Genomic DNA, 25,411 nt, shown 5'->3' with positions numbered 1-25,411 from the left:
AGCAGGAAAAGACCTCTCTGACCTCAGCTGCAGGAATTTCTTACTTGACACATCCCCAAAGGCAAGGGAATTAAAAGCAAAAATGAATTACTGGGACCTTATGAAGATAAAAATCTTCTGCACAGCAAAGGAAACAACCAACAAAACTAAAAGGCAACCAACAGAATGGGAAAAGATATTTGCAAATGACATATCGGACAAAGGGCTAGGATGCAAAATCTATAAAGAGCTCACCAAACTCCACACCCGAAAAACAAATAACCCAGTGAAGAAATGGGCAGAAAACATGAATAGACACTTCTCTAAAGAAGACATCCGGATGGCCAACAGGCACATGAAAAGATGTTCAACGTCGCTCCTTATCAGGGAAATACAAATCAAAACCACACTCAGATATTACCTCATGCCAGTCAGAGTGGCCAAAATGAACAAATCAGGAGACTATAGATGCTGGAGAGGATGTGGAGAAACGGGAACCCTCTTGCACTGTTGGTGGGAATGCAAATTGGTGCAGCCGCTCTGGAAAGCAGTGTGGAGGTTCCTCAGAAAATTAAAAATAGACCTACCCTATGACTCAGCAATAGCACTGCTAGGAATTTACCCAAGGGATACGGGAGTGCTGATGCATAGGGGCACTTGTACCCCAGTGTTTATAGCAGCACTCTCAACAATAGCCAAATTATGGAAAGAGCCTAAATGTCCATCAACTGATGAATGGATAAAGAAATTGTGGTTTATATACACAATGGAGTACTACATGGCAATGAGAAAGAATGAAATATGGCCCTTTGTAGCAATGTGGATGGAACTGGAGAGTGTGATGCTAAGTGAAATAAGCCATACAGAGAAAGACAGATACCATATATTTTCACTCTTATGTGGATCCTGAGAAACTTACAGAAACCCATGGAGGAGGGGAAGGAAAAAAAAAAAAAAAGAGGTTAGAGTGGGAGAGAGCCAAAGCATAAGAGACTCTTAAAAACTGAGAACAAACTGAGGGTTAATGGGGGGTGGGAGGGAGGGGAGGGTGGGTGATGGGTATTGAGGAGGGCACCTTTTGGGATGAGCACTGGGTGTTGTATGGAAACCAATTTGACAATAAATTTCATATATTGAAAAACAATAAATAAATAAATAAATAAATAAATAAATAAATAAATAAATAAATAAAAAAAACTGTGCTTTTTAAAAGCATAATAATGCAATGACATTTCATTTCAACATGTTTTTCTATGGGTTCTATAAATGCCTGTGTGCCTCCTGTATGTAGAGAACTATAATAAACATATTGAGGATTAAATGAGAATAAAAATGCATCCATCTAATCTTGAACGTGTACAGGGGAATAAGCACCAAGTACAATTAAAATGCTTTTGGAGCTGAGTGGACATAAGAGAAAATTTTTAGTTTGGAGGGTTGTGAAAGGTGATACTAGAGTATTTGTGGAATTTATCCCATCATAGTGGTGGTGGAGGATTAATTTCAGGGAGAGGTTATAGAGCAAAGCAGAACACAGAAAAGGACCACCACACGCATGGAAATGCGTAAGGCTGGTTGAAGTGAAAGGTCTTAGAAAGTAAGATGCTGGAAGGCTGGGTTGTGTAACTTTTCTCAACTGTAACTTTTCTCATCTTTGGAAAACAAACAACTAGTTTTTATTATAACTGAGTGAGAGACCGACTGTTCATCACTTTGGCATGGAGTTTGGCATTAAAATAAGGTTTTAATGCATTTAGCTATCAATTATGTGCTGGGAAGAAATGCCGAAAGGCTATTATTTAACAAAGGATTGGAGGAGGGATGTGATGAAAGAATTGGCATGGGTTGAGAAGATTATTGTTATTAAAACTCCCACAAGGAGAAGGAGTACAGGAGGGTTCGTACCATGGGGAGGAGAGATACTCAGTTCAGTTTTAGAGGTATTTTGAGAAAGGATGGTGGAAATCAAGTTGGAATGATCTAGCAAATGGTCATTAAGATATAACTGGAGCTCAGATGTTGGGCTTATATAGGTGAGGTGATAGTTGAAGTCATGAGGTGTTTTTTTGTTTTTAACACATATATTTTGGAGAGAGAGAGTGAGCTGGAGGGGGGAAGGAGGGAGGGAGGGAGAGCAATAGAAAGAGGGAGGGAGAGAGAGAGAAGGAAAGAATATGAAGCTGGCTCCACACTTAGTGTGGATCCGGACACAGGCTCATTCCCATCACCCGGGATCATGAACTGAGCCACAATCAAGAGTTAGTTGCTCGAGTGACTGAGCCACCCAGGTACTTCGAAGTCATAAGAGTTTGAAGCAGTATAAATCAAGAAAACAGAGAAAGGAGGAAAGGATCAAATACAGATGTTGAGAAACCAACAATATTTGATCTTAAGAGGATGAAAAGGAGTCAGACTATAATATAGATAGGGGCGCCTGAGTGGCTCAGTTGGTTAACCATCTGACTCTTGATTTTGGCTGAAGTCATGATCTTATGGTTCCTGAGTTTGAGGGGCAGGCTCTGTGCTGGTGGTGTGGAGCCTGCTTGGGAATGCCTCTCCCTTGGTATCTCTCTGACCCTCTCGGGCTCACTCTCTCTCTCAAAATAAATACACTTAAAAAAAAAGTTTATTTTTTTGAGAGAGAGAGAGAGAGAACACATATGAGTGGGTGAGGGGCAGACAGAGCAGGGGGACAGGATCTGAAGCAAGCTCTGTGCTGACAGCAGTGAGGCCGGTGTGGGGCTCGAACTCACGAACCATGAGATCGTGACCTGAGTTGAAGTTGGACACTCAACCAACTGAGCCACCCAGGTGCCCCCCCCCCCCCCCCAAAACGTTTTTAATAATACAGAAGGAAGAGTAGGAGATAGGGTCCTGGGAGTTAAAGGAACCATGGGTCAAGAGGACAGTGTAAAAATGGGAAATGGGGTAGCGAAGGGGTAGGAAATGTTCTGTTGCATGCGTACATTGACTACATTTCAGTTCTTGAGAGCTTCCTACGATTTCCTGCTGCAAACACCATCCATTGTTACTCTCCTGACTACCCATCCCGCTCAAAAGCTATCATAATAGTGAAGCCTCTGTTACCACTTGAGTCTCGAAGCCAGGGAGTTTCATTTCTAACGAGCCAAGCAGAGTAAGTGTGTTCCTGTTTGAAATCCATTGTGTTTTCTCACGGAAATAGTATAACTGTTACTTAATTTCTGTTGTATCCATATGATCAAATATGCATTGGTCAGAGATTGTAGCGTATATATATATATATATATATATACACACACACACACATATTCTGAAGAGAAAACTTTCAAACTATTAAACTTTCTGCGAGCAATCCCTTTTATTTTACGGTGATTTTAGGAATTTGTCCTGTAAAAATGCATATATTGTTTTAAGTGATGTCAAGCAGGGTATGCGTATTCGGGCCACTTCCTTTGTTTCATCTCCAAGCATGTTCTTTTAGAAGATTGTTAGGCTAAAAACTAACAAAAAATGAGAAAGGTTTGAAATTCGGCAGTGGCAGTATTTCCACATCTCCCGAGAAATAGTTTAATAGGATTTTTTATTTCATAGAAAAAAGATTTGGAAAAGAGACCTTGTTTATGAATATAATACTATAACACTTTAATGCGATTTTTGGTGTCTTCATTATTTAGAATGAGTAGCGATCCTGAAATTTTCAGGTCCTGCACTTCACTTTTCCTTATCCTTTCCTGCCTGCTGATACCTGCCCCATATTTATCTGAATGCCTTTTTTCTCTCCTCTTTCCCTCTCCAGTCAAGAGATAGTGAAGAAAGTCACACAGTTATGCTGATTACTACCAGAAAAAAAATGATGACCTTCAGTATAGGGCACATCTTTAAATACCCTCCAGCTAATGCTCTTTTTTAAACCACCAAGCTTTCTTTGCAAGCCTACCTTAATAGCCGCTGCTCATCTCTGAACAGGTGACTCTGTCTCTTTTATTACAAAGGAAATAGAGACCAGTAAGTGGAAATGTCTCAACTTTTTGATCAAGTTGTTCTGGTTGTTTCCATTTACCTAAAAGCTTTTACATTTTCCTTTCTATCTCCATGGAAGAGGTATCCTCCCTTTTAGCTGTGGATTGGGTGTCTCCTGTGTTATGCTTATTTATTCATTTAATCTCCAGTCTCATATTTGGCATACAAGGGGTGAGCAAGAAGAAGCCTGATCTAGAGTCCTCTGAAGGACCTTGTTCTGTCAACAAATTACATGTTCACTCTTGAATCTTCAGTGTTTCCTTCTGTACTTGCTGTTCTACATGGAAGCATGCTTCAATCTCTCATGTTAAAAAACAAAGATAAGTACTAACTCTTTGTACTTCATTCTTTACTAGGCTTCAATTTGTGTTTCTCTCATTCTCCTTACACATAAGGTGAGTAGACTTCTCCCACCTTATTTGATGACTCTATACCTACATCTACTCTGGAGACTTTTCCTGTCTGTGGGCTTTGTGAAAGTGTTGTTCTTGGATTTTCTTCTCTTTTGCTACTACTCAGATCCTCTGCCAGTTCTTTAAACATTATTTTCCAGAGTTCTAGTACTGTGTATTTCCTTCCTCCTTCCATACACTGTCCTTTGAGAGTCATACGTTGATTTACCTAATGTCCTTTACATACATCGTAAACATCAGATCTTTAGATTCGTATTAAACTTCAGACAACTCCAAACCTAGTACATTCAGTTGCCTACTGAATATCCCCACATGGATCTCCGCAAAACATATCTAATTGAACCAATAAAAACTCATCGGTGTCTCTCTAAATTGTTCCTTGTGTGCTTTCTCTATCAAAATGTCCTATTATTGTTTAATTGAAGAACTCCATGAATCATTCTAGAATTCTTTCTCCATTCACTGTCTATATCCAGTAGAACATGACATTCTGTTGTCCATACTTCAGAATTTTTGTTGAGAAAATTTCTTGTACTTGACCTCTCCTCCATTTTTCTGTCTCCTCTTACTGCTACTGGGCTGGTTGGAATCCCCATCATTTCTTATCTAGACCCTCCCTTCTCATTTTTCATTTTCCCTCAGAGCCACTGTCCACTTAGCTGTCTGAAAAATTACTTCATGATGTTTATAGATACTTAATTGCTCTTGTTACTCTCTAACTTCACGTTTTCCATCATCTCTCCATTATTTTGGGAAGTCATTCTGAATGCTTCAGAATGTTATTTAAGACACTTGGTCTGGACCATCTGTCTGCCTCAATCTTGTCCCTGCCATGCCTGCTCCCATTCTGTGTCTTGTGTCGAACGAGCCAGCTATTCAGACGACTTAGGCCATCTTTTATATTCCTTCTGCCTTCATTCTTATTTACGTGCTTTCTCAATTTTGTCAGATTCCACTCATCTTTCAAATCTCACTTCAAGTAGCTGTTGCTCCAGAAAGTCTTCTCCATCCATCTCCCTGCATTACTACTTGATAAACTTTAAGTGATTATCTCTTGGTCCTGAAATGTATCCCGCTGGTAGAATTCAGGACACACTACCCCCAAATATGATATGGAATATTTTAAGCTGAAGGAGTTTGAGAAATGTCACATGCAAGGACTTCCTGACCTTCCCTTCCTATGAAAATTGCCTTCCCTAACCCCAGAGGAAAGGAGCATCCTTTATTTCTGAAGACAAGGGACAGAGAAAAGAATGTGAATGCATAGTCTTTGTTAAGTTCCCCCTAGTTTACTACACTTTGTTCATACTCTTTGCTCTATTATATCTTTCCATGACTTTCTAGTCTTTATCAGACTTAGCAGAAGCACACTCAGGTTTAACCCTTTCTTTGAGTCTTCATTTCCTTATGAAGGTTCCCGTGTCATGTAAAACGTGTATTAAATAAATATGTGTGCTTTCCCCTTCTAAACCTGTCTTTTGTTAACCTGCCTTCTATTGTCTAAGTTTATCTAACTTGACAACTTAGAAGGGTAGGGGTGCCTGGGCTGCTTAGTCAGTTGAGCATCCAACTCTTGATTTCGGTGCAGGTCATGATGCCAGGGTCATAGGATTGAGCTTGGATTATAAGGCATATATTTGTCATTTCTGCATCTGCAGTTTTTGATATCTCCAGCAGACGTGAGTTCTTGTTGAATGGATTAACAAAGAGCAAACAATGAATTCTTCCTTGTGGGCTGCTGTATTCATTTCTTATTACATGAAAAGGATATATCCTCTCTAATTGTCTCAAATTTCACGGTACCTTCTGGCGGTAGTAAAATAGAGCTTAGTGATTGTACGTATGTGCTTGACAATTTACTGAGAAAGAGAAAGTCCAAGAAAGAATCTGCAGGTATGAGTTTTGCCTTGTGTAATTTTTTCCCTTTTTTGATGAATGGGATCTTTGCTTATTTCTTAGTCATTATAATCTTCTAATTCCAGGTTGGAAAGGCATAGTACTCATGAATTTTAGAAAAACCAGGTAGCACCTCATATCTATGAAAAATAATCCTTGCTCCTATAAAGTGTTCTTGACAGCTTGTCATTGGGGGTGAGAAGACTGGATAGGTCCTCGATTACTTTCAGCCAAAACAGGTTAACCTCAATGAACACTGGCAGTGACAGTACACTCAGATGTCAAGTTAGAATGCACGTTTTGGATCACTTTAGCATAAATCAGAATTCAGGCGTGAGTTGTGGGTTTTTTGTTTCTGTTTTTGTTTTTTCACATATATCGTCTTTGTCTCTCAGTTGCCTAGCGAAATGGATATATAGCAATTCTTTTTTTTTTTTAATGTTTATTTCTGAGACAGAGACAGAGCACGAGTGGGGGAGGGACAGAGAGGGAGGGAGACACAGAATCAGAAGCAGGCTCCAGGCTCTGAGCCGTCAGCACAGAGCCCGACGTGGGGCTCGAACTCATAAACTGTGAGATCATGACCAGAGCTGAAGTCGGTCGCTCGACCGACTGAGCCACCCAGTAGCCCCGGGGATATATAATACTTCTATTTGTCAATGTTGAGAATTACATTTGGGAAAAGATGATTGATTGATTAATTTATAATGTCTATTTTATATTTGAGCGATAGAGACATAATGTGAGCAGGGAGGGGTAGACAGAGAGAGAGACTAACAATTTGAGGCAGGTTCTAGGCTCTGAGCTGCCGGCACAGAGCCCAACTCAGGGCTCGAACCTACGAACTGTGAGATCCTGACCTGAGCCTAAGACAGATGCTTAACCAACTGGGCCACCCAGGTGCCTTGGGAAGAGGTGACTTATTTACTTGGGGTTTTAGGACTTGTTGAGTAACTGTTTGGAGAATTGAAATAGTATGATGTGAATTAGAAAATGGTGTCAGTGGTCTTTGCGCCTGCCCATTCCCTACTGTAGGTTATTATTCTTAGTGTAGAAATGGAGCACAATTTATTTATCTAATAATGGTACATATCTAATAAACAGTATCTAATACAGTTATTTAATAATAGTAATAAGAATACTAATATTTATAGTGTTTTTCAAATGTATTATTGGGGAGGAAGAATTCACTCTGCCATTGAAGCTCTTTCTGGCTGAATTAAGAATCACCTTGACATGAGACACATTAATAGAAGAAAATCCAATTTAATAGCATACCTGTGGGGAATCCACACAGACACGGAAATTTCAAAGACATTGAAGCAACATGACGCTTGTATGAAGCTAAGGGGAGGAATGGAGTTTGAAGTTACAAAGGGGAGAAAGACCATTAGCAAGAAGGTAAAAGGAGATTATTCAAAAACAGAGGTTCCTATTATGTAGATATGTTTCTTAGGTAAGGAAGAATCTCTATACATAGCTGTCTTCCATATACAAGCAGACAGTTGAGGGGCTAAAGAGCTTTTCCTAAATCTACTGGAATTTGATTGCTTTTAATTTAAAATAATTTTCATGCTAAAGTGGTGCATCTTGGGTCCATCATGGTGGCCTGCCTTTGGCCGCTACAATATGCACCAGTTTATAAACAGCAGAAAGCACAGCATTACAATAATGTGGTTTGTAGCCTTCATTTTAGCGATTCTATAGCTTTCTTTCTATAACCTCCTCCCAGGTATTTATTTTTTGTTTCTTGATATTTATTTACCTTTGAAAATCATATTTGTATAGCATGGTTCAGTAGATATTCTTCCTTATTTTCATTTGTGTGCAAGTACCCCCAGCTTTTATGTATTAATTAGTTTGCCTCACATGTAAGTCAATTCTCTGTGTTTTTCTTTAAGGCATTTCATCCTTTTTTTGGCGACTTTCTGTTTTCCTTCTTACTCTTTAGCTTATCAGCTTATGTATGTATGTATGTATGTATGTATGTGTGTGTGTATGTACTTTTTGAGAGAGAAAGAGCGCCCACTCTAGCTGGGGAGAGAGAGAGATGGAGAGAGAGCAAAACTCAAGTTCCACACTCAGTGCAGAGCCCCCGTACGGGGCTCGATCCCACGACCGTGGGATCACGACCTGACCTTTCAGGTTGACCAGTTGAGAGTTGGATGCTCAACTGAGCCTTCAAGGCGGCCCTATCAGCTTTTTTTTTTTTTTTAAATGTTCTTCTATACCTCATTTAGATCCCTTTATTGCATTATGCTTTCTTCTCCCACATTTAATTTTTTATTCTGTTATATTTAAATTTATCTGACAAAAAGTTGGTAACATTATAGTTCTATTGTAATTCTTATCTATTCAAGGAAAAGACAAACGTGGTTAAATCTCATAATTGAACACTTATGAAATACACGGTTAATTTTTTTTAATGCTTTTTTATTTATTTTGAGAGAGATAGAGAGAAAGTGAGCGAGCATGAGCCCGGGAGGAGCAGAGAGAGAGAATCCCAAGCAGGCTCCTGCTGTCAGCACAGCCTGACATGGAGCTTGAACTCACAAACTGTGAGATCTTGACTTAAGCTGAATGAACTCAAGAGTCAGACGCTTAACTTACTGAGCCACCCAGGCGCCCACATAGTTAATTTTCAAAACAGCACTTTTCTAAACCACTCTTGGATATGGTCTCTTAAAGGTGGAAGAACATTTGATACTAATCAAATTTGAAGAAGTAGGATATGTGAGGAAAAGATAAATACAGATGTCATATATATGTAGACAGAAGTTCAAATTCAAATATATCATTTCTTATCATTCTTACTAGTGTTTTCTTATATTTGCATGGGCAGAAAAGAATACACATTTTATGTCTTTTTATAAATAAGGATGAATAAATGAAATATATGAAGGGATTACAGATTAAATTATATTGATTTGAAGGGGGAACATTGTGTGCTATTTGGTAATGTCTCTAATGCCAGGAAGAAATAAGACCATTGATTTAAGCTTTTCTAAAATGTCCTGATGTCCATAACTTGTATTTTAAGGTCTCCATTTCATTAATCTGAAGTATATACATGGAAAGGCTTTGAACTGAAATCTTCTCATCATAATTTTAATGCTCAACATGTTTCTTTCAAACTTAAGGCTTGATCCAGGAATTCCAAATTTAAAAGTCTGGCTTAGGAAATGAAATAGTTTTAAACTTTACTCAGTAAGGTATTTGCTGCTGTGTAATTTACAGTGGTTAAAACTGATGATACTCTATATTTTAACCAAAAAGGATGGTCAAATATATTATGGCATGTAGAGATAATGGAATATTAAGTGGCCATTAACATACAATGTTTATAAAATATTTATAATGGCATGAGGGAGTATTTGTCGTATGACCTAAGCAAACCAAGAGATACAAATTTTACATAATAGGCTTTCAACTATGTGAAAGAATTTTAAAAGACGAGAAGAGAGTATATCAAAATATTAACAGTGGTTATCCACTGTCTAATAGAATTATGAAAAATTTAAAAGAATTTATATTTTCGTACTTTTTTTTCAAATATTCTACCTGTAACACCTCCTTAGTATTATATTAAGAAGACTTACAAGCTAAAGGATGAAGTTTAGTTAAAGTAAAAAGAAATATTTTTTAATGTTTATTTATTTTTGAAGGGGCAAGAGAGCACGAACGGGGAGGAGCAGAGAGAGGGAGACTCAGAATCTGAAGCAGGCTCCAAGCTCTGAGCTGTTAACACAGAACGTGACGTGGGGCTCGAACTCACAAGTCGTGAGTGAGATCATGACCTGAGCCGAAGTCAGAGTCTTAATTGACTGAGCCACCGAGGCACCCCTAGTTAATTTTTTTTAAATGTACATTTATTTATATTGAAAGGGGAGAGTGGGAATGGTGGAGGAGAGAGAGAGAGGTAGAGAAAGAGAGAGAGAGAAAGAGACAGAGAAAGAGAAAAAGAGAAAGAAAGAAAGAAAGAAGAAAGAAAAAAATAAATCCCAAGAGAGAGAGAAAGAAAAAGACAGAAAGAAAGAAAAGAAAAGAAAAGAAAAGAAAAGAAAAAAGAGAAAAGAAAAGAAAGAAAATAAATAAGTAAATAAATCCCAAGCTACATGGGGCTTGATCTCATGACTATGAGATCATGACCTGAGCCAAAATCAAGAGTTGGGTGCTTAACCTGCTGAGCCACCCAGGTGCTCCATGTTTAGAATAATCTATTTAGTAACTACTAATATAATTTTCATAAAAATTAAGGAAATACCCTTATGTTGAACAAGACATCTGTGTCATTTGCTCTTTTATGTTTTGTGGGGTATCACCTTCCTCAGAAGTGGACCCTAAAGGTTCATTGGTTTTGTAATTTGAGAATGGGTTGGGAGGGTGGACATAGTAGGAACTTGGGGGGAGGGAGAGATTTCGAGGTGCTTTAATGAATTATGTATGGCACGAATATCGAATGTGTGTGGCTTGGCTTTGCCAGAGTTCTGATGGAACGTTCTCTTCTGGTTTCTGCAGTATCAAGTCATGGGTGGATAAGATGCAAGAAGACCTTGTTACACTGGCAAAAACAGCAAGTGGAGTCAATCAGCTTGTTGATGTGAGTACAAGTGCAAGACGTTTGTAAATCTTTGAATGCAGCTCTGTCTTCTAGGAAACTGCGTTTCTATATTACGAATAGGATGTGATTTTTCATGTGCATCGGGTAGTGAGATTCTGAGAAGGACCCTTGGTACCTGCTAGTTATTGTGAGCAAAGAATGTCATTCCCGGCAATTAATGTCGCGTTCTCACCATGCTTTACACTTTACACACAGCCTTACCTTAGATGAGTTCATGTGATGTGCAGACTCCCCTAAAACTCATAGTGGGGTTTCATGTGCCTGTTCTTCAGGGTATATTTTAGAATCTCTCACACCGTGGTGACTTTAAGTCCTTGATGGATTCTTTTGAATATCCTCAGTGGGAACACATGTTCTTTTTTTGAGGGTAGATATTATTTTTAAAAATGGCTGGAAAGTGTTTATAGCCATGTCTGGAGACTAGAGTGAGTCATTGAGATGGGTAATAAAGATTTTTGTGTAAGAGAAGGAGACACTATAAAATATGTTTTCTTCTTCTGATTTATGAAATGGCTATGAAAGTCACTCTAAAATGATTCTTGGAAGTGATAGGAACGTATAAATATTTGTATAGCATCTTATATAGATTGTTTTCCTTGGATAAGAGCATTTACATGTAATTCCCATGAGATTTAAAAAAAAATTAAATGTCATTTCTTTACAGTCTCACTACTTCAGTACTAGTGTAAGTAATGTAATATTTTGAAAGTACTTTTATCTTGTGTTCTTAGTGTTACAGTGAGACCTTTTGTTTTCCAACAATGTGAGGAGTTGGTGGGGTGAGATATAATATAAAAGCAAATATATGTATGATATATGAATATTTGTGATAAGAATATTTATATGTGAATATTCCTCCCAGGCAGAAACTAGAATATATGGTTACCTTATATATTGTTTGAATTTCATAAAGAAACCTACTAACAAATACTTTAAAAAGTTATTCTAGAATCTCTTTATAAACCAATTGGAAGTTTCAACATGCAAAAGTATCTTAAGAAACAAATATCTGTGAGAGGAGATAGGGAATACATTTGGAAATGAAAGTGTTTCCTTGTGAATAACAATTATTAAATTTAATTCTCATCAACACTTGTTAAGCACATAGTATGTCCCAGGCACCATTCAGGTGCCAACGATCGACAGAAATGCAGTTCCTCTCTTCAGAGGACTGACACTGTACTACTCAGAAATTTCCATTTTGTGGGCGCAAAGGTTCTGGAAAGCTACTTACTGGAAGGTGATGCTTGGGGTCTGCAATGATTCCTTATTGGACGATGTGTTAAAAAAATGAAATTGTGTCGGATAATAAGGCGAGCCTCTATGAAAGTGACAGTTTGTGGAATGAGAAAAAAGAAATGAGACTTGACAGATTCTGGTTAGAAGTTCTATGACTCTCTTTATTGGCAGTTTGAGATTAAGAATAAACTGCTCTCAGGAGCTGTCCTTCACTCCAGGGTTTCTCTAGCCTCAGAAACCACTTTCTTGGCTGACCTCACTTTTACTTTTGGTGTTGAGATGTAAACCCTTTTGCCGAATCTGCCTTTTGCAATGAATCATTAAAAAAACAAACAAACAAAAACCAAAAACAACTTACCTGATTTCCATTATGCTTTATCAAGCACAGGTTACTAAGAATACTGCAAATATTGATGAATGAATAAATGGCCTAGTCTGAATTTGGATAAAAAAATAGAGCGGACAGGAGGAAAGAAAATCCCCTTTAAGGTGTTTTGCTTATGAGACATATACCTAACTATGTGACAGAAAACAAAATACAAATAAAATAATTATATATTACAACAAGGGATGGGAGAGAGAGAGAATGCAGAATCTATTATTGGAAAAAAAAATTAAGTATTGGGGCTCATAAAGAGTGTTATTTTGCATAGATAAATGATTCCATATGCCCCTATCCTTTTGCCTAGAAAGAAAAGGTACTTGATGGGGGTTAAAGGGTTGCATTTCTTTTTGGCCATGGGAACTTAAAGCTCAGAGGAGTTGAAGGACACCAGACTTGAGAGTGAACTTTATTATTATTTTTTCAACGTATATTTATTTTTGAGAGTGAGAGAGTGCACGTGCGAGAGAGCAAGCGTGAGTCGGGGGAGGGGCAGAGAGCGAGAGGGAAATACAGATTCCAAAGCAGGCTCCAGGCTCTGAGCTGCCAGCACAGAGCCCAGCTCGGGGCTCGAAGTCACATACCGCGAGATCATGACCTGTGCCAAAGTCAGACGCTTAACCTGCTGAGCCACCCAGGTGCCCCGAGAGTGAACTTTATGCTGAGTTTGGGGATATTGGATGCACGGTGAGGATCAAAAGTTGAGTAGAGGAATTTAACAGGTTCCTAGGTTGATATTTAATATTGTGGAAATGGTGATTCTTCCCAAATTATTTAATGGATCTGTTTTTCCTGGCATCACAGGACACAACTAGCTTGTTACACGAAGGTTCAGAAGCAGCTACGATGAGGCAACATAGCTAAAAGAAGGCATCTTTCTAATTTTATAAAAATTGCTTTATGGCATCATTAAATACTAGCCCAGGAAGATTGATAATGATTAATACATTGTGTTAATGGAAGATGTACATTGTGTTACTTTGATACATTTATATATTGCAGTACGATTGTAATGTTATTTATCACCTTACATACACCTATAATACAGTATTATCTTCTGTTTTTAACAAGCCATATGCAGATTTTAGGATTTCTTCTTCTATGTTTTGAAAAATGCCTTTTGTATTTTGATGGGGATTATGACTTTGGGTAGTATAGCCGTTTTAAGTATATTAATTCTTCCGATCCATGAATAAAGGATGTTTTGTTTTTTTTTTATTTGTTTGTGTCTTCTTTGAAATCTTTGAGCAGTCCCATTTTAGGACTTTTAAAAACACACACACATAGACCTGTGAATTCCTGTAGCTGACAAGTAGAGAGAGGCTGATGATCATATATTAACTAATAGATAACATTAAAAAAATTAAGGTGGTCTAAGTATTCTGGAAACAAAGTTTTTAAGTTTGTAAAACATTCTTGAGCAACTTTTTTCTCACTTAATATGTTGATAAAATATTTCATGTACAAATATACTTAAATTTCAACCAGTATCTAAATTATCAGATATTCTGAATTAATGGGTTCTGTAAGAATGATAATTTGCTTTGTGAGGAAGTTTTTTAAAGATTAATCGATAAAAACAAACTACTGTTTGTTTTTCAATGAAAGACACTTTTAAGTCTGCAAAAAGTTGTTTTAAAAGAACACAGTTGGTTACGTGTCTGACTCAGGATTTCAGCTCAGGTCGTGATCTTGTGGTTCGTGTGTTTGAGTCCCGCATTGGGCTCTGCACTGGCAGTGTGGAGCTTTTGTGGGATTTTCTCTCTCGCTCCCTCTCTCTGCCCCTCCCCAGCTCTTTAAAAAAGTGAAAAAAAGAAAACAGAACTCTGCAAATAGGTCTGAGATCCTCAGTTGGTCCCCTGACCGACCCTGCTGTGTGGAAAGCAAATCACAATAATGTAAGCAAATCACAACCATCTGCGAGTTTTGTTGTCCTTTTGGACTATTTTTTTTTTTTTCCACCTCCCCCTTTTCCTTTAGGAATCCAAGACTTCCTTGGGGCCTCCTGTTCATTAAAAAAAATTGGACTGATGGTTCTCATTTACGTTTGTTTAAGTCTGTAGTAACTCCTTCGCCTCTAAGCAGAACATATTTGATATTAGGAAGCTGGTGTGAAGACGATGTTTTGAGAGAGGTGGAGTTTTTTCAAATAGGTCATTCCAAACAGGTCTCTTTTCCTGGTGAGGGTCGGGTGGGGCCGGGTCACCAGAGGAACTTAGACTGAGGCGAGGTGTGTGATCTTCAGGGGGTGCAGAATTGAAGGAGGCACTCTGGAGAGTTGGAAACTTGCACCATCCGCAGAGTGAGCGAGTAGCTCCTGGAATTTTGTGCCTGAGAGGACTTAAGTGCCTCAACCCTGGCGCCCAGGGACAGTAAAGGCCTAACTCCCTCTGTATCCCCGTGGCCAGAGGCAGAGACATTTCTAGCTTTCTGGACATCGCAAGAGGCCTCTGCTACATTTCCTTTTCTGTTCCTTTCCCATCCTACATATAATATGAGGCCTTTCTTATGGCTTTTTTGGATGATTTGTAAGCTTCCCAGACTCCTCTTGTATTTATCTCAGGTGCAGGGGTGATTCCTACAGTGTTAACAACGTACGCATTTTGAAATCTTCACCCACAATATCTGACACTTATCTTCTGTTTCAGTTCTAATGTTGTGTTGTATTTTCTGACAATGCAGGATGCTCTGGGAATCCAGTCTTTTTGTTAACAGACATTATTCTATCCCTTTAGCTTTGTAAGAGAGTTGACACAATGTGTGTCACCTTGTTTTAAGGCTTTCTTCTTACATGCAGATTCTGTCTGCATTTCTAACATGTTAGGTTAGAATATGCAAATGTTTTTAAGAAAATTGGTGAATTCCCCCCCCCCCCCCCCCCCCCCGGAATTGTACTTTTGGAGGTAAAATCATTCTGCATTGGTATCATCATAGAATTTTCTGGCTTTTGATTCACTATTGTGATTTCATAAATTAAGATTATATTAAAATCAATGCGTACATATTTCAATATGGTTTCAAAGATGTGACTATGAAGTGTGTCTAAATATTGAGCATTCAGTACTCTTAATTAAGTTAGTATTTACATAAATGTTTTAAGTGAATAATTTCATTAGTAACTCATGGTATTAATAGACTGATGCTTTTACTTTGACATTGTGGTCACGTCACTTATGTAAATAGAATATTCATTTTCTAGGTGGTGGAGAGCTTAATATATTAATTTATTTACAAAAGAAGATACTCTAGAGAAGAACATAATTAATCATGGGTGATTCTGACGAGGAATCAGCAAGATGCTGAGGCAACAGCAAGGGCTGGGGTTTTCTTTTCTACTCTGGGGAGAGCTGCTAAGTAGCTGGGTGGTATTAGATTTCCTGTTACCTGCTTGTCAAGCGAGATAGATCTTAACACTCTCTCTTCCTTGCAGAAATGTTATAGGGGAAAAAGGAAATAGGAAATGAAACGGGGAAGTCATCACAGATGCTACGAAAACGTTAAATGCTTATGTCATGTTAAAATGTAGCTTTATGTTTTAAAATGTTGCTTTATCTTCATATTACTTTACAAATGTAGCATAATTACTATTTTATAAGAGTAATACAATTAATTTTCAAATATAACCTTATTGGATATTGATATTAAGAAGCAGTTGTGAAGACTATATTTTGAAAGAGATAAAAAACAAAGAAGCAAACCCAGAATTACTGGTTTTATTTAGCATTGCCTTATTCTCTCAATGAGGAAATGTTGTAACTAAATCAATTACCATAATTACGTAGGCAACTTGAGATTGCAGTTATTTTAGGGGAAAAACCCACTTTTTTTTTTTTTCTCTCTAAGTAGCCAGAAGTCTATTTTGACTGCAGAGAGTACTATCAGTGGAGAGTATGGGTTCCCTGCACCCATCCACTGGAGGTTTTAAATTAAGAAGCTAATTTTTTTGAGCAGTGGTTAATTACATTCGTTTTTAAAGGTATGGAATAAACTCCAGGGCATTTCTAATGTGATGGTGACTTTCAGTATTTTATTAACTGGTTTTTAAATGAAGTACTATGGGTTCACAAACATGAATAGTAAAAGGCTCATAAAAGGGTGTTTTTTTTTTTTTTTTTCTTCTACTAATCTGTTCCATTATCAATTAGTACTTAACACCTGCTTACATTGTACTAGTACTTAAGGGATAAATGATTATTCGTTGTTTTTCCAAAGAGCAACCTAATGGTTGGGTAATACTGATTACAGAGGGAATGATAGAATGCCGCCTGTGCTCTCTTCTTGTCCGTGAGCAGCACAATGAAGATGGAGGCTAAGAACCCTTGCGTGATGTAGCCACGCGGCAGCTTCTCTAGCACGAAGATGAATGGCATAAAAGACCGTCATCTGCTACTGCACACTCTCAGGGTACAGCATACAGCTCCTCATTATTTACTTTTCCTGAAGACATTTCATGCCGTTATGTCTAGAGCCACGGTTCTCAGCCAGGAGCAGGAGACATTTGTCAGTGGTTGGAAACATTTGTGATGGTCACAACCGGAGGAGGGGGGTGCTCCTGGCATCTAGAGTCAAGAGGCCAAGGATGCTGCTATACATCCCACAATGCACAGGACACCATCTCACAACAAAGAGTCATCTGGTAAAATTGTCAGGAGCTCTCGGGGTGGAAAACGGCTCTAGGAGGACTGAAAAATTTGAGGCAAGAATCAATGTATGGAATTCTTTGTGTTAATATAAATTTGTGAAGTTGTCTATCAGCATTGATAGGTAGCAGTTTTGCTTTAGAAAAGCCATTTGTTAAGTAAAATGGTTAAGAGCAAATTAAACTGTGCTGCTTTTAAAAATTATTTTGTTGGCAGTAAGACGAATTTGGGTCATTTGGGGTTAGGGACATTAAGCAAGCAGCTCACTCAGCCTATGGTTAATTATTTTTTAATTTAGTTTTAATAGAATCTAGTATGATCTCTTGTACTTTTAATTGCTTATGAATTTGTTACTCAAAACACACACACAGTTCATATGTGGCTCCAGATATGCAAAGTGAAAGAGGCTAGGTTAATGTTATCTCTGGAATTAGCAAACAAAAAACCCAAGTAGGTGGCTTCTTATTATATGTATCTTAACGCTTTTCTTGTTTTAATTCTGAATACTCTTTTTTTAAAAAAATTCTGAATATTCTTTTTTTTAATGTTTATTTCTTTTTGAGAGAGAGAGAGAGAGAGAGCCCGAGCGATAGCGTGCATGCACGCACAAGTGGGGGAGGGGCAGAGAGCCGCTCGGAGAAATCCCAAGCAGGTACTGAGCTGTCAGCACATAGTCTGATGCAGGGTTCAATCTCATGAATGGTGAGATCATGACCTGAGCCAAAATCAGGAGTCAGATGCGTAACTGACTGAGCCACCTAGGCACCTCTAATTCTGAGCCTTCTTAAAGATAAACTTACTCTTTACCTTATGTATGAAATGTCTCCAACCTAAAATCTGAAGAAGTCTTGTTTTCTTTTTCTTTCTTTTCTTTTCTTTTCTTTTCTTTTCTTTTCTTTTCTTTTCTTTTCTTTTCTCTTCTTTTCTCTTTCTTTCTTTCTTTTCCTTCCTTCCTTCCTTCCTCTCTTTCTCTTTCTTTCTCTCTTTTTCTCTTTCTCTCTTTCTCTTTCTTTCGCTCAATTTAGTCTTTGTTATAGGTTAGTTTCTGTGTTCCAGGAATGAGCCCTTGTATTTAACCTTCTAGTTAAATATTATCGCCTGTTCTGATGTGTAGTTTGGAGAAAGCCCAGGCATATTTGTGCTTGTTACTTGTTCTGGTCCTTCTGCCATCTAATGCAAGCTGGAAAGTGTCACCATTAAATTCTCATTAATAGGAACTAGGGCAAGTAGAAAGATATACTGTGGAACATTCTCCAATTCTGATTTCATTCTTCCTAAATATTCTTCTTAAAGGTAATGTCTCATCTTAAATGTGATAGTGTCCCAGCTGAAAAGTTTATCATAGGGAAGGAGTAGGGAAAGTATTTTGAACTCTTGTGTTTGTTATTTGAATGCTGGTTTGGTATAATTATCATTAGAAAAATATGCACCATAAATTCAAGAACATGATCAATTGTTTTATTTTTTTAACGTTTATTCATTTTTGAGAGAGAGAGAGTGAGCGTGGTGGAGGGGAAGAGAGAGAGGGAGACACAGAATCCGAAGCAGGCTCCAGGCTCTGTCAGAGCTGTCAAACGCAGGGCCTGATGCGGGGCTTGAACTCATGAATGGAGAGATCATGACCTGAGCTGAAGTCAAGATGCTTAACCAACTGAGCCACCCAGGAGCCCCCAGACATGATCAATTATATATGTATATGTGCGTATATGTATATATGTATATAATTACATGAGCACATATGTGTGTGTGTGTGTGTGTGTGTGTGTTGAGGTTCATAGTAAGCAGGCCTATGTTATATTTTGAATTCTTGCTGTGTGCTAATTAACTTTACTAGAAGTTCTGAGCAATAGAGCTTGGAGTTGACCATATTCTATGGTATAAACCAGTACCCTGAGTTTTATAGCTTTCCTTGATAGTGTGTCTCATTTTGCCTTTCAGTCTGTATTTTCCAATAATTCCTTGTATCACACAGATTCTGATTTCTTTCCTCCCATATTAATATATATTTCCCTCAAAGTGTGGCTGTCATTGCATCTTTTTGACTACTATAATCCATGTGATTTTATTTTACTCTGAATTCTGACAGCACAATTTTCTCCCCCTCTTATGTGGAACACTAATAATCTTCACATTGATCATTACCTTGCTTTTGTGTAGTTAGTCTATTTTTAGGGTGTGATGACCATTTAGGTGTTGTCTGCCTGCCATCAGTAGATACGAGTACTGGCCATGTGCAGACCATGTTTTATGTGCTGGGGTGTACCAATGAACAAAATCTCTGTCCTCTTGAAATTTACATTCTGGTTAAAGGAAATATGAAATATATAACAAATGTGATGCTTAATAAACTATGAATGTTAGATGATGTTTGCAATTACTTGAAAGTAGCCAAAATGGACACTGGGTGTTGTATGTAAATGATGAATCGCTGAATTGTACCCCTGAAACCAACACTGCACTGTAGTTTAACTGACTAGAATTTAAATAACAATTTGGGAAAAAAAAAAAAAAAAAAGGTAGTCAAAAATCTTCAGCCATAAAAAAGTTCAAAGGTGGTAGCCTATCTCAGAAAGATAGGTTACAGGGGAAAGGAAACAAAATGCTATAATTTAAAGCGATTTTTACTAATTGTGTTAAACACAACTGACAGTGTACTAAAGAGTATTAAAGAGTGAGACATTTAAAAAAAAAACTTGACATTTATTTATGAGATTGCATCATTTACTGTTTTAATTAAAGAGTAGGTAGGGAGTGTTTGAAGAGATCAGGAGCTAATTAGTAAATATTGCATATTTTTTATGGCAACATTCATTTTTTTAACAGCTAATTTTTAACAGAGGAAGGTAGGGTTTCTAAATTTTTTCTTTGTTGTTGGTAAAATATATTCTAAGACAAATTCAGACCTAGTGTCACTAGTTACTCTTTACCTGACATGAAGGACTCTTGACATATCTGAACATCCCTTTCTATTGGCGCGCTTCTGTGATGATGTAACTTATGATAAATAAAAAGAAAGACTTTGTTATACTTGTGAATCATTGCAAAATTTCTTAAGGTAAGGGAACTTTGATCTTTGAAAGTGACCACGAAAGAACATTGTATCATTCTTTTTGTGCTAATACATCTTTTAGAAACAAGACATTCTTAGTTGCTAGGGAACAAGTAGTTCAAAAGCCCACAGAACACTTAATCAAGAAGAAAAAACCCATATAACCAAACCATCCCACATTGCAAAATTCAACTAAAAGCAAGTGAAATTGATTTTGTGAGTATCTAAAGCAGTTGAAGTGACAAGGCATCTCTTTTCCTACCTGCATTTGCCTTGAAGATGTTTGAATTTACTCCCCTTAGCCAGAAAAGGCAGTGAAATTAGAATGTTCGTGGGAGTCATGTCACAGTTTGTTTTCATCCCTCTCATTATTATGAGGTAGGATCATATTTATTCATCCAATTCATATATATTTTTGGACAATGTGTGCACATCTATTTTGGTATTTGTTAGCTTTTCTTTCTAGAATTTCTTCTCAGAATCCCATGTTATTGTGAAGGTCATTGTTGGAGTCCTGAGATAATTTCGTTATTTTGTAAAGTTGAACAGAAATTACCCATTTCTCAACAGAATGATTGAAATGAATGACATGAATCTAATGAGTAATGAAATGAAGGTGCAAAGTAGTAATTAATAATGTTAATCACAACCTTCAAAGCATGGGGTCTTTCTTAGCATTTTTATTTTTTGACAGAATGACTCACTTGGGACTTTATTATAGAATCACTATCCAGAGGCTGATTATTATTGTTACCTCTCAGCTGGAGCTCTTCACAACTAATTCATTGTTTTAGTTTTCTATTATTAGTGTGACACATTCCCCCAAACTTATTGACTTAAAGCACAAATTTATTATTTTACAACTTGTGGGTCAGAAGTCCTTCCCTTGGCTCATGGCCCCTTTCCAACGTCTTCAAATCTGGCGACATTGGAATGATTTCTTCTCATGCTGCGATCTCTCTGGTTTCCTGTGTACAGTCCCATCTTTCTCTTCCGTTTTCAAGGACCCTTGTGATTATATTGGACCCTCCAGAACAAACCAGGATAACCTCTTTCTTTTCCATTTAATTTAATGCATTAATTTATTTTCTAATGTTTATCTTTTATTTTAGAGAGAGTGTGAATGGGGGAGAGGGGCAGAAGGAGAGAGAGGAGAGAGAATCCGAAAGAGTCCCAAGTGGGCTCTACATTCAGTGTAGAGACTGATGTGGGGCTTGATCCCACCACCCTGGGATCGTGACTTAAGCCAAAATCAAGAGTCAGACACTCAACCGATTGAGCCATTACCATCTGCAAACATCATTCCCCTTTGCCATGTAACAGCACACATATATGTGTGGATACCTTTGGGGGGGGGGGGGGCTAGTGTTCCACCTACCATAGCCATCACTTGTGTCACTCTGTGGTATGTGCCTGTTGCTTTCCTTCCACTAGACTTTTCATTTCTGCTGTTTGTGCCTTTGATCGACCTAACTGTTGTCCTGTGGTGAGAGAATCTGATTGGTTCAGTATGTTGTCACTGCTTGTACAAATCTTTTGTACCTGTTTCCTCGCAGGCTATTGAGTCAGAAGTTAGCAGCTTCTAGATCTGATATGTTCTGATGTGATTGGCCAGGGGCCAAAGGCAAGGTCATACATTAGAATATTGTTACCCATTTGTCAGGAAATACCTACAACTCTTCTTTCATTAGGGACTGTCACAAGGAAAGCTTTTCTCAGAAGGATGGCTATGGGCATGGCAGAAATCTGGGTTGCTTATTCCGGACAAGTTCCATGGGAGGAAAGTTAATGTACAAGTACTAAGGGAAGGGGTGGTCAAAATTATACATACTTAAGATTTAATACGCAAGAATTTCTGTTTCCTTTTAGAGAACTTTTTAAGTTCTTTTAGAGGTGCCATTCTCTCTCCCAAAGGAAAAAGATTTAGTCCTGCCATTTTGAAGCTTTTGTTTAAACTGCCTTCCCATGATCTCTAATGTTCTTAACTTTACTCCTTGGCATCTGGGCACAAGGGGAAACCTGTGACAAGATGTGCAGTGGATGTGCTGTTTTCTGTTCTCTTGTTATAAATACTGAATATGGGTGCTACTAAGAACTTGGCCAGGCTCCTTAGCCTGCATAGGGCCCTCGAGTCTGGGTGCGTCGCACCGTCATTCTTCGGCTGGGATTCTGCTTCCCACTGTCTATCCCTCAATTTCTGCATTGGGGCTCCCTTGATCCTGCCCTGAGGCCATCTTCTAGCAGAGGGATTAATTCTTAGCTCCCTTTCTTATTCATTCCAACAGTCTTTCCTATTTCTCCACATCCTGCTGAAACCAAGGGACATCTCCGGTGTAGAGTGGCACTGCAGACTCACTTTGCCTAAACCTACCACGTTACCATTTTCCTTTCTACTACTCTGGGCAGTGGTTTGCTCCTTCACGATGTGAAATTGGGGACCCAAGCTGTCTCCACTCTGATAACTCCAAAGCCTGAATTTCAGTATTCTAACACGGTAGTTAATCCAATGTACTTTTTAAGTTTCTTAAAGTTAGTAAATGATAATGTATGTGAAACACCTCAGAGTGCTATAGAGTAGATGCCTAAAAATGATTGCTAATATAATATTCTAGGTCATCGCAAATCTGGAAACTTACCTCACTTTCAGTAAGCATCTCTGGGATATCTGTGTAGTAAGTCTTAAGATTTTTGAAACATTTCTGTATGTTCAGTGAGCAATTATATCATTGAGTGGTGTCACTTTTTAGATATTAGAGGTTATTTTTATTTTTATTATTATTTTCTTGTTCATTTTTGAGAGAGTGCACACAAGCAGGGCAAGGGCAGAGAGACAGGGAGAGAGAGAATCCCAAGCAGGCTCCAACCCTGGGAGCCAAAAGTGGACTTGAACCCACGAACTGTGAGATCATGACCTGAGCCGAAATCAAGTGCTTAACCTATTGAGCCACCCAGGTGCCAAGAGGTTATTTTTAAATGTACTCTCCTTCTAGAGATTATGTGGGAACTATGGATTTGGAGCAAAGACACTTAGAAGTTTCCAGTGAAAAAAAGGAAGGGAAACCATATTCTCTGTTGTCTCCAAATGTAATAGTGAATGCTCCTTAAACCCAGTTAATTAAGATTGTAAGAAAGCAAGAATGTACAGGTGGTACATTTTTCTGTTAAAATCTGTGGCAAGGATGGAAGTGAAAGAATTTGAACTATAGAAAAATTAAAGCGTATTAGTGTATCAGGAGGGAAAACATCCTGTCTAGGATTCTCTTTATTGTGATGTATTCTTTCTAGTAGAAGGAATGGAAGCCAGTGTCATACAGCATATGAGGAATTGACATATGATTTTAATGGACCTCTGTTGGGTGGCAAAACCCAAATTATTTATACTACGCTCTTTTGTTTTATTTATTTAGTTATTTATTTATTTATTTCCTGGAAAGAGCTTGGATAAAATGGTGAAACAGACCATTATTTTTTAGAAAAGATAAAAAGAACAGGAAGAAAAAAAGAAAAGATACTTAAGGTTCTGTTTTTTTTTTCTTAATTTTTTTTAACGTTTATTTATTTTTGAGAGACAGACAGAATGTGAGCAGGAGAGGAGCAGAGAGAGAAGGAGCCACAGAATCCGAAGCAGGCTCCAGGCTCTGAGCTGTCAGCACAGAGCCCGACACAGGGCTCGAACTCTTGAACCATGAGATCATGACCTGAGCCGAAGTCGGATGCTTAACCGACTAAGCCACCCAGGTTCCCCAAGGTTCTGTTTAAAAAAGAAAACAAAAGCAAAAAAAAACCCCAACTCTGTTAACATACTAAATATTGTAGAAATAGGGTTTTATTTAGTGGTGGGAAGAATTATAAATGTAGGTACTTTATAGCAATATATCATATAATCTTAAAAATCCACTGAACTCTTCTCCTCTGAAAACTTTTTGCTAAACATATACCAGGAGAGTTTTTGAGAGCCTTCGCAGTACCTCTAACAAAAACAACAAAGAATATTACATTCTTTAAGACCAGAAACAATGACTACTTCTTTTGGTGGAGCAGTTATATGGTCTTAATTCATTTTGATCACCAAGAAAACATTTCAAATGTGGTTTTATACATTAAAAAGTACAACAGGATATTTATATTGGGGCTGTAGACTTCAGCTTCCTTGACCTCATTTATTTAAAGTTTATTTGTAAGTTAGATACTGTCTTTTTCCCCCTAAGGATTTAAAAATTACTATAGAATCCATCTGAGAGAATATTGTGTATATTTGAGTGGATTTGTGTATACTTGAATTGAATTTTTACTTCTGATTCATAACCATTCATCCTTTAAAGAACCTATAAGATATCTGGCATATGTAAGTAGTGACTTAAGTGACATTGTGTGTGGTGCATACTGTGAAGTACAGATTGTGTATTTGGGACTAATCTCTCCCAACTCTGACTTCTGTTGCAGTCCCTGTACCATAGGAAGAAGGTCAGACTTCATACAGAAGCGAACACAATATTAATGGTACAAAGCACAACTGCCTTTCACGCCAATTAGCTTTATTGGTTTTACCGCAAAGAACTAAATGTCCTGGATCAATTACGGCGATGTTGAGGCTTACCTGTTTGTTTCCCAAATCAATTAATCTATTAAGGAGTTCGTGTTCCTGGATGTCATCTTAGGCTAAAATGAAAGAGAGAGGCTTAGGTTGGATGGAGTTGTTTGTGGACAACCTGGTCTGTAGAATAAGACTCAATAATATGCCCCTTAGCAAGAAAGTGTAAGCAATCCAGTAATATGCAGGAATTTCAAACAAAACTAAATATGGGGAATTTATAAGCGTAGACTACTGTGCCTTGAATATTTGGGACGAAAAACCTACAAGGTCAAAGTTCAAATGAGTATTAGGGGTTCCTGGGTGGTTTGGTCTGTTGAGCATCTGACTCTTGATTTCAGCTCAGGTCATGATCTCACGGTTTTGTGAATTCAAGCCCTGCATCGGGCTCCACGATGACAGTGTGAGGCCTGTTTAGGATTCTGTCTTTCTCCCTCTCTCTCTCTCTCTCAGAATAAACTTAAAAAAAACAAACAAAAAAAACCCAAAAAACTTCAAGTATTAGAAAAACCTCAGAGTTTAAGAAAAAAAGTTCAGGAGTTAAGGTTTCACTTAAATATTTTAAAACTATTAATTTTGAATCATTTAAAAAAAAAATA

General features: G+C 37.8%; 1 protein-coding gene across 9 annotated transcripts in view; it reads left to right on the top strand.

The window, feature by feature from the left end:
- CACNA2D1 (calcium voltage-gated channel auxiliary subunit alpha2delta 1) overlaps window positions 1–25,411 on the top strand; it is a 499,516-nt gene that overhangs the window by 79,936 nt on the left and 394,169 nt on the right. For all 9 annotated transcript variants that reach the window (XM_060632338.3, XM_078442515.2, XM_060632340.3 and 6 more), the window contains exon 2: window positions 10,809–10,890. In XM_060632338.3, the coding sequence (XP_060488321.1) occupies window positions 10,809–10,890 (82 nt within the window). The remainder of the gene's footprint in view (window positions 1–10,808; window positions 10,891–25,411) is intronic.

The sequence above is a fragment of the Panthera onca genome, chromosome A2 (genome assembly GCF_046562875.1).
Source record: "Panthera onca isolate mPanOnc1 chromosome A2, mPanOnc1 haplotype 2, whole genome shotgun sequence".
In the NCBI taxonomy this organism is placed as follows: domain Eukaryota; kingdom Metazoa; phylum Chordata; class Mammalia; order Carnivora; family Felidae; genus Panthera; species Panthera onca.
The sequence above is the reverse complement of the archived record's forward strand: the minus strand, read 5'-3'. Positions and strand labels throughout refer to the sequence as shown.